This window comes from Corvus hawaiiensis, chromosome 16 (genome assembly GCF_020740725.1).
Source record: "Corvus hawaiiensis isolate bCorHaw1 chromosome 16, bCorHaw1.pri.cur, whole genome shotgun sequence".
NCBI classification, from domain to species: domain Eukaryota; kingdom Metazoa; phylum Chordata; class Aves; order Passeriformes; family Corvidae; genus Corvus; species Corvus hawaiiensis.
In genome coordinates this window covers 5,129,314-5,139,417 of record NC_063228.1, presented here as the reverse complement: position 1 = coordinate 5,139,417, position 10,104 = coordinate 5,129,314, and the positions used below count along the sequence as shown (strand labels likewise).

General features: G+C 42.1%; 1 protein-coding gene across 1 annotated transcript in view; it reads left to right on the top strand.

The window, feature by feature from the left end:
• Positions 1–294: 294 nt before the first annotated feature.
• The window catches only part of CARD11 (caspase recruitment domain family member 11), a 46,722-nt gene continuing 36,912 nt past the window's right edge, over positions 295–10,104 (top strand). Inside the window, exons 1-2 of the mRNA XM_048321225.1 lie at positions 295–373; positions 2,936–3,058. Coding sequence (XP_048177182.1) covers positions 3,046–3,058 — 13 coding nt within the window. The 5' untranslated portion in view covers positions 295–373; positions 2,936–3,045. The remainder of the gene's footprint in view (positions 374–2,935; positions 3,059–10,104) is intronic.

Here is a 10,104-nt window from a genome sequence, read left to right as displayed (position 1 = left end):
TGGCTTTGTGATTGATGACCGTATCCTGCTCAGCTAATCTCAGTTTGCCAGGAAAGCCTTTATGACTATGAGAATTTTAGGTCCTTTGATTTCTGTGATAGATTCCTTAAAGCTGCTCAGGCTTTGCTGGATAATTGCTTCATCTCTAGAGCGTCACTTTCGGCCCAGGGAAATGTGGCATCTTCTTTAAAACAGTTACTGTACTTTTTGATCTGTTTGTAATCTACAGAATTAAACAAAGCAAAAGCAGAAACAGGAACAAATGAAACCTAACCCCTTGCTTGGCTCCCCAGGGCAGTTTCAGAGTGGGCTGGCTGATACCCTGTTTGCTGAAGAAATCAAGGACAGAAGGAGAAAGCTGTAATGAGACTTGGTGAGTCTTGATTTGAATTTTTAGCATGTTTTTCCTTTCAGGTTAGGAACTATGTGTGGAAGATCTGTGGTTTTAAAATTGAAGTGAAGCCACAGAGCCTCCTGCCAGCAGAGTTAGTTTCTCTGGTTGTGCTTAAAATGGTTCCTCTGTTGCATGCACAAATCAGCTTCCTCTGTGAAAGCAGCAGAAAGCTCAACTCAAAAGTGACTTGTATTGGTTTTGATGGAAGAATTGTTGGCCACGATTCTTACAGTTCTATTTCGTAGTTTTCCCCAAAGTTTTGCTGACTTTCCCCTGCTCAGAAACTGCAGAACCTCACCTGTGCAGTTGTCACATGGAGAGATTTTTGGCTGCTCAGAGCAGGAGGTTTTCCTGCACCTCATCACATGCAACTCCAGCAGTGTTTGATTCAGCAGTGAATTTTGATAACGTTGCACAAGAATGTAAGTAGCACATCACAGTATAGTCCTCACTGGAAAAAAATTAGTAGGGTAGTAGCAAGTTCTGCTATTGCTCAGCAGGAGACAGAAATCCCTACCTTCTATAGGCTTTGAGCTCTTGATTTAGAGAACTGGAATTGCTTCCAGAGTCCTTTTCAGTATCATCACTATGGATAAACTTAGACCCTCACCAGTCCAGGTACAGTTACAAACATGTGAAATTAGAGCAGAAATAAGGGAGGATTGGAGCAGAGCTGCCCACCACATTTTGCTGCCTGGAATATATTCTGCACCCTTACAATTTTTGCAGGGTTCTGGTTTTCAGTTTGGTAAGAACACTTTATGTGTTATGGTAGCAACACTTTGAGCCATGTGTTTTCTCTATTTTCTTTACATTTCTTCTTTTCACTTTATCTCCTCACTTCCTCTATTCTGTTCTTTGACGCTACTCTATCCTTTGATAATTTTTCCACTGTTCTTTTGTACTTATTTTCCATTTGTTGTGTTTTTCTTTATTCTCTCACCAAATATTTTTTCCTTTCTTATTCTCTCACTCCACTACTGTCATTATGCTTTCCCTATCTCTCATAGGTCGCTTATGCTTATTTTTCTAGTGTTTCTGATTTTATTTCTGTTATTTTCTCTCAGGAAATAAAAACATGGCCATGCCATATGTACATAGTTGTTTTTTTCTAGTCACCCTCAAAGAAAAACTGAACCTTGCAAAAATCATGAGGGAGCAGAAGGCATTCCAGGCAACAAAACCTGTGGATGACTCTGCTCGAATTCCCCCTTATTGCTCCTGTAATTTGATGTGTTTGCACTTGTAGCTGGACTGATGACCTTTGCAGTCACCCTTGCACACGGGCATCCTTATTACACTCATCCTTTCTTCAAGGGTTCTTCTCTCTGATCCTCACACATCCAGGACCTGATTCCAGTGAGACTTCACTTGTGCACATCTGCCCAGTGCAAAGGTAAAGCCTTGGGAGTGACTGGGAGTAGATCTCTACCTGTGCCTTGTACAAGAACCAGCACACCACGCAAGGGGTTCAGGCTCAGGATCCCTGAGCAGGGTGACAGCAGCACTGAAGGATGTTTCTAGAAGTGATGGTGACTCCTGGTCCTGCAGGACCACGACAATAGCAAGGGCAGGAACTGAGTGACTTTGCTCCTGTGGGTTTGGCTGTAGGGAGGCTCATGGTTGCATCCTAGAGGTAAATGCTCTCTGTGAGATCCACCAGGGCTGGGCTTGTATGTTGGCCTAAAGCCTGAAATCCAACATTGAAGAAATACAAGGTACTGCAGCTTCTTTGTGTCAGCAAAAGCTCCTTTTGGAAACACATTGCTTAAAGTATCGTTCAACTGTAAAATAATCTAATGTATTAATCTAAAGTAAGCCCTGTTGACTACCTTTTTAGCAAAAGAAGCTACTAATAAAATAGATGATTTAATGAAAAACCTTTGAAACCTTGGGAAAACCCAGAACTCCTTCTGCCTGGAACTGTTATTCTTGAAACTCTGTTTTCTTCAGTTCTTTCGTTCTTTTTTCTCTCCCACCTGCTTTCTACCATCAAGTGCCCTGAGACACCAGGGCTGCTGCCCTGTGCTGGGAGAGGCACAGCACCAGCCAGGCTGGCACTGAGCACGTCCCCTTGTGCCCGAGGGAAACATGCCCTGGAAGCGTGTGGAGCTGGAAGTGAGGCACTGGAGACGGGCTGCTTTTTTTGCCTGAGCCGGGCATTTGCGCTGCCTCCACCTCTGCCCTCTGCTCTTCCTGGGGAAGGGGCAACGGTGCCTCTTGATTTGCTTGCCTGCTGCGACAGGGCTCTGCTGTCACCTGCCTGCAGAGTCATTTGCAAACAGGCTCCATCGCTGGGGAGCAGAAATGTGTTTTTTTCAAACCCGAAGCAGATTTATAGTCTGGTTTCCTGTCAGGTCTTTGCATTTTCCTTCTCCGCCCCTCCCAGTCTCTGACACACTTTTTCTTACTTTCTGTGCAGCTCTTTGCTTGTTCTTCCCCCAGTGCCCCAGCCTCCTTCATTCCTGATTCTTCCAAGACTTTTGCACTTTGGGAGCCAGGGGGTGTTTTACTCCTTGTGTTTCCTTTACTTTTCAACAGCTGCAGAGCACAAATAACCTCTCCAAGACTCCTGGAGAGACGCTGACAATTGCATGGAAGCGACATAGAGAGTGCAGCCTGCAGAGCTGCAGCGAGACAGCCGGTCACTCATGAGCACCCAAGGTAAGGAAAGCAGCTGTCAGAGCAGCTCCACCTCCCTGCTGGCTACCATAGCACTTGGCTCTGATCACTTGAAGTTCCACTTTGACCGTTTTTGCATTGATACTCAAGAGTTTCTTTGAAAATGGTTCCGTTCGTGCTTTCCTTGCCCTCAACAGGTCTGGTACTTTGCATGTGCCGATCTTTGGAGCCCAGGGCTCAGGGAGGCAAACAGGTTGTAGCTGGAGGTGCAAAGGTGCACTGGGAAAGAGAGTTGATATGGAGGTCTGGAGAGGGGAGATGAAGGACTGATCATCAGCACTTGTCTCCAGGGAATTTCTGGTTCTGCCCGTAGTGTGTTGTGCTCTAGCCCTTTCTTTAAATCTCTTCACTGAGACTTATGCTTTCTGTTAACTAGTAAAATCTTTCTTATTTGGTTTTCTTCCTCTTTTCATTCGTTCTTCTCACTTCCTTTATTCTATTCTCAACTCTATCTCTAATTATCTTTTACACCATCTTTTTATGCCTTTTTTTCATCAAGAGTATTTTCTGTGTGACAAATGTTTCCCTTGTTTGTTCCTTTCCTTTCCCTCTGCCTTCTTTCATGCCTGCGCAATAGAGTGTACATCCTCCCTCAGGTTCTTAATCTCTCCCTCCTTCCCCTCTGTCAGTTCCTTCTTGTTCTTGTGTTCTCCTTTCCTGTTGCTCCTCCAGCTTCACACACACGCTCCTACTTCCTGCTCCATCCCCTCTTTCATGGGTTTGCTGCCCTGGCAAGTTCCTTTTGCCCACACAGAGGTGTTGCCTCTCCATTGGGCTGTCCTTACACACATGTCTCTTTGCTGTCATTCCCTTCCATGGACATGTGCAGGATTTGCATATTTACGGTTTTGGGGGATGCATCCCAAAATAAGAGACTTTCACACTTGCATAGCTTCCTTCCAGTGCTCAGACTCATAGTTAGTCATTCACAACAAATAACCACTGTCATCCTGTCTCTCTGTTTCTTTTTGTCTCACAGACAGCATTTTCTAACACCTGTAACCTCCTTTGTCTTCCTCTCCACTCTCAAATACAGCCTGCCCTGACTTTGTGTATTCTATCCCTTCTCTTTCTGCCATCCCACTCCTTCCTACCTCCTTACCACAGCTCTCCACCAGGTTTCTCTATCTGTTTTTATCTTTATATTGCATTGAAACTGGGAGGAACTGCTGATGCAGATGGGCTTGCACTGCTGCCTTACGATCCCTGCTGCCAGCCTGCGGGGGAACCAGAGGAAGTATTGCAGTCTCTCAGCTCCTCTTTCCTCTGCAGAATATGCAGCCTGAGTAGAGGAAGAGCTTAGTGACGGGACTGAAGGTGGATGAAAAAATGGGAGAGCACAATGCAGAATGCCTTTGGAAAACCATAAAAATAGTGCTATTTGATCATAAATCTTTTTACCAAGCTTAATAAACTTCTGGAATTCCTTCCCCACAGCAGAATTTCTGATCTGACTCTGGCATAGTTTTTGTCCTGTTGATTCCTATGGGATTCCAAGTCTCAGAGGTAGAAGTTCTCAACTCTAATGCTGTAGTGGGAGTAACTTTGCTCCTAGGATCTGGAAACAGCTCATGTCTTTTATACCAGACATATTGGTGAGTCACCAAGATCAGGCATGGCTAAAAACTGCATTCAAGGACAATATCTGGTATTATTCCTTGCTTAAATTTGTATGCTTTGAATCAGATATGACAAATAAGTGCATTTCTTTGATGAAGCTTTTTAGCCTCACCTTCTTAAGAAGGACTATTGAGACTGAAGATTTATTTCTATGGATGTTCTGTTGTGGTCTTTTGGGAACTGAATATGGATCACTTACTAAACTCAACTGAATTAGTAAGAGAATTATTATGTGGGAGAATTCTCTTAGCGATCTGTCCTGCTCTCTCAAATTGTCTGTCTCCTTATGAATGAAAGGAGCTTCAATTTTATGTTTGCAGTTATAAGATATCCTTTCTGATTCAGAAAGGCCTTTGAGCTGTGAGCATTCTCTTCTCAATACAGAAACAGGTACATTAAAATATTTTTGCCTTTTGGAACTTGCAAAAAGACTACAAGCCTAGAACAATAAAATAAGAGATGCTCATTTTATACATACAGGTCTAATATGGCTCTTTCTTACTCTGTTGTAACTCACCTTGTGACGGGAACAGCATCTGTATTCCTTTGAGTCATTCTACCAAACTTGTGGATTTTGTGCCTTGTTTTGTTAGTATATTTTGCCCCCTATGTGCTGGTTTGGGCAAATTTGGAAATATTTTTGGCAAATTTGGAACCCTATTACTGGTTCTTTTGGTAAAGACTTGATGTCTCCCAGAAATAAATTGGCTGAGACAATGTCTCTTTTCTCTCTCTCTCCACCTCCTTTTTCTTTTGCATTACATAGTTTGCTTGTGTTGAGTTAAAAATGGACATCGTCAAAGGTGTGTTGTGACATTTGCAAGGGGATCTGGAGACAGAAATTTTATTTTTGTGTGTATGTCCAGCTTCTTGAATCATGTGTCTGGCAGAGGAGAAATTTCAGCCGGAAAGAGCCTGGAAACTTTCTATTCTACTCAACAAATTGCTCTATCAAGAGAGCCAATTCCAGAACAGAAATTCAGAATCATGTGTTTGACTCTCTGCTCTTATGCAAATAGTTACTTCCAATTAGACTTAACTCTGAATTAAGAGAACAATAAGCTTTTAATGTGGGTGACAAGAGAGAACCATCTGACTGCATGGATTTGTTCCAGTTAAAGGTAATTTGGACCTTCTCTAGAAGGATGCATCCCAGATATGCTGAAGATACCAGAATGCCATATACCAAATGACCTTGGTTTCTATACAGTTGCTTGGTGAAAAGTTTTCACCAGATATATGGAAGATTGCTCACAGAGGATGAAATTTATAGAGATCCTTAGCTACCCACTTGTTAGCAGATGGCTCTCTCTTTGATATTGAAATACATCTTTCATGAAATACAAATCTTTCACTTAGATATGGTCATTAAGTTGTGTAACTGATGGTGGAGTTTGACCTATGGCAGCTTTCTTTGGCAGTAGCCTCCATAGCAATCTAAACTTAAAAAGAAATATGGAACTAGGCCTTGTGATTTTCAAATTGAAGGGTAAAACCATAAACCCCACCAAGTCTGGTCAAGTTTTGCCACTGATAAAAGAGAAAAATTCTTTGTCTCTTGTCTGTTTTGCCACTGCTATCTGTAGGATTTGCATTTGCAGAACCCTGTCTGCTTTGCTGTGAATCCAGCATCTGCAGTGAATCTGCAATTCCTTTTTCAGAACAAATGATGTGGTTTTATAGGTCTACATGTAATAAGATTCTCCATCTCCACCCTTCCCCCAAATTTTCTCTTAGGAGCTGCCTTCACCCTCTAGTCTGGGTCACTTATTTAATGGCAAAGAACATTTTCAGGAAGGTAACCTTTCTGCTTGTGATTTGTTCAAGGACTCTGGAATTATAATGGTTGCTGTCAAATGTATATAATTGGTGTCTGTGGCACGCATCCAGTGAGTGATAAAAGCTTCGTTGTCTCTGCTGCTTTAGTCTGTATTCTCTCCCTATATCACCCTCTCACTTCTGCTCCTCCCAGGCAAGAGGAGAATGCAGTGCCAGGCTGTTTAAAGTGCAGTTTGACAAAGCAGCAGCTCGGCCAGATTCCCTGTCACGGTGTCCCAGCTCTGGGCAGTGGATTCCCTTGGCTGAGGTTTGCACACTGACTTAAGCACGAAGGTCTCCTCTGAACTTTGATTTCAAACACCTCCCTTCATAACCTTCTGCCAAATATTTGGGCTCTAGGAAGGGTGATAGTTTATGAGTACCATGAATTCACAACCTTAGTGATCTACATGTAACATTTTACCAGCAGGTAAGAACTTTGTGCTTTCATATATGTAAGGCGAACATGCAGGGTGGGTTTTCACAGCTCACAAAAGTACATTATTAATAGCACCCAAAATTGGCAATGTGTTATACACTGTCTGCCCCCAGTGCTGAACATGTAGTGAGGAGAATATTCCTGTTACGTTAGTCCTGCAAAACCTATTTTACCTTCAGGGCTGGATGGGGCATTACTTTCTAATGCTGTCTGCTTCAGTGAATCTGTTTAGCAGCTCAAGAGGAAAGAGAAATTTGTCAAATCTCACTGGAAATCTATCAGAAATGTCAAATGAAATGCTGTAGCATTCTGGTTTTGTCAAAAGGATAAATGTATATACAGCTGTGTGTGTGATATTATTTGTAGTAATTGTTGCCTCAGTGAATTTGTCTGTGAAGTAACTTCGTGTAGTATTAAGGGATGTGTTTGTTCTGGTCCCTGAGGCCAGCTTGGCCTTACACAAAGGTACTTGTTATTTGCTCAAGCCAGCCCTGGTTTTTGGAGTTCAGGGGACGAATCAACTTCAGTGTAGCCAAGGAAAGGATTCCCACTGGCCCTCTGAGCACTGCGCAAATTCTCCTTAGGTTGTAATTGAGATGCTGAGGACCAAATGTAGCATAAGGTTTCTGTTTAAAATGGGATAAGGATTTTTTTTCCATCTGCACGCAGAAAAAGCTGTATGGTAGCAGTACATATATGGTTATCATTAGCAGTTGAAGGATTGTTTCCACTTCATTTTTATAGCTCAAAATGTATATAAACATCTCCAGTCTGTCTGTGCCCATACTTGAAATCAGTGTATGATTTCAAGTGAGTGTACTTAATAGGTTGTTACACACATTTAATATATTTGAGCACAAAAATAAGTTCCTCCAAGATTTGAAACGCTAATAAAGACACCTTTCAAATATTTCCCTCTGGGGATTCTGAATCCTGATGAAACTGGGAAAACACCCAAAGAGTATTTCAATTCTTTTTACACCAAGTACATTTCCAACTACAGTGAAAATGGTGATTGCAACTTTTCTCTTTGATCATGAACTGAAAAATTATCACATTTATAAGATCATTTGAAGGCTTTTGGCTTTCAACAACTCAATTCAAATACCAGTGACGTACACTACTCGCTGACCAAACTCTGTTGCATGGAGTCTGTGTTTAAAAGAACTTTTCCTCCCTGGTTGCAGTTTTGTGTGGATCCTCTCCAAAGTCTACTGGTGCATCCCAGTCTTTTACAAGAACAAGTCATAGTGTCTATCCAGCATCTGCTTCCTGCATCTCATTGCTTGGCTTTTTCTGAATCACAGAATTATTTAGGTTGGAAAAGACCTTTAAGGTCACTGAGTCCAACTGTTAACCCAGCACTGCCAAGTCCAGCACTAAATCATGTCTCTGAGCACCACGTGAAGTAGTTTACATTCCATACGGTTTTTGTAGTTTATAATGAGGTAGTTAGTGAGATCATCAAACTCTTTTCACTAATGATTTGCAGTGACTGAAAATAGAAAATTCCATAAATTTTTCCCACTTTCTTTACTATTGCTGAGCCTGAGGAAAAAAAACAAGCTTAAGGTACGATACTTCCCTGCTACTACTCTGCTGGTCTTCCTTCACAGTTCCTGCCAAAGGAAGTCAGAATAAGTCTCAAAATTTAAGAATCTTTTGTGTGTGATTCGTCCTTCCAGTAACATATCCCTGTATTTCCAGTTACATATTTTTCAGAAAGACCCAAGACTAACATGTTTTATTTTAGAAGGTTTAATTTCCTTCTGTCTTTTATTCTCTCTTTTTTGCAATATATGCCATGAAAGATACCAGGGTAGTACGAAACAAAAATTGTTTAAACTTCTGTGTCAGGATTGAAAAAAATGTGGTTTTTTCTTGCTTGAGTTGTTCAAAAAAAGTGAAGGAGTTTTACATTTCCCGAAAGGCTGGAAACGCTGAATCTGTTGGGTTTTTTTAATCTGCAGGTCTGTGGAATGAAGGAAAAGTGATACTTGAATATTTTCATAAGGATTGTTACACTACAGAATGGTGGTTTTGTGACTCATCCATATCCACACTGAGAGCAGCATCCAGGCAGTTTTGCTGAATTAAACGCTACTGACAGCAGCACCTTCACTGAATCACTGCCCAGCAAGGCTGCACACCTGGGAGTGTGGGGCTGGCTTCATGTTGGCCTTAGAAGCCAGGTGAGAATACAATATCAGGAAGAATATTCCACCTGCAAGGAACAACTGGAAAACACTCGGTCTGAGACAGTAATGATCAGAATTTGAATGCCCCTTTGAAAGCTGTGGATTCAGTGACAAGCTCCTGATACACTGTAGTATGTGCTGCAATGCAGAAAAATGTAAACTCATTGCAACATGATAATAGTGCAGAAATCCAAAGCTACTTGAGCAGGATAGTATTAGAAATCTTGAATGAATTCAGAAATACTGGCTATTGAATAACCAATGCCATCAGCACAGATTGAGTAGAGTCTCTGCACAAAGGGACCAAACAGTAAAAATTATTTGCACATTCAAATATTGCGAGGAAAAAACATGAGAAAAGGCAGAGTTTGGTTTGTTACTGCTCCTTTGGTCCTCACAGGACATCTCAAGTCCTCTCTCCCTTCAGCCTGACCAGTTTGTCTGACTCTCCTCACTTGTTTAATATCTCCTTTCCTTCTCCTCTCTGATTCTGATTCCCAGCCCATGCATGCGGGTCCTGTCAAATGAGAGAAGGCATCTGGCAAACTCCTCTCTCTACAGCAGACTTTAGAGCTGAAGGCATCACTCACCTCCAGTTTGTGACTGAGGGAGATGAAGCAATGCACCAAGTACAGCAAATGAAAAAAACCTGCCTGAAAGCAGAGACAGGCCATTGTGTTTTAGCAAGCTCTAAACTCTCTAAACAAGGTCAAATTTTCATCTGGGATAGTCTTCCAGTTCTTTTCTCTTGTGGAGAACGTTTCACACAGACAGTTGGCTGTAGTAATCCAGGCTGTTCTGGTTGCTGTGCTGGGTTTCAGATCAGAGCATCAGCTTCTGAGGGCTGGGCAATGCCACATCCTGGCATTTTGTACTATGTTGTCTGTGGCTAAAAGTGGTTCCTGCCCACCTCTCCTCTCCCCTCACGTGGAGGCAGTGAACTCTGTAACCTC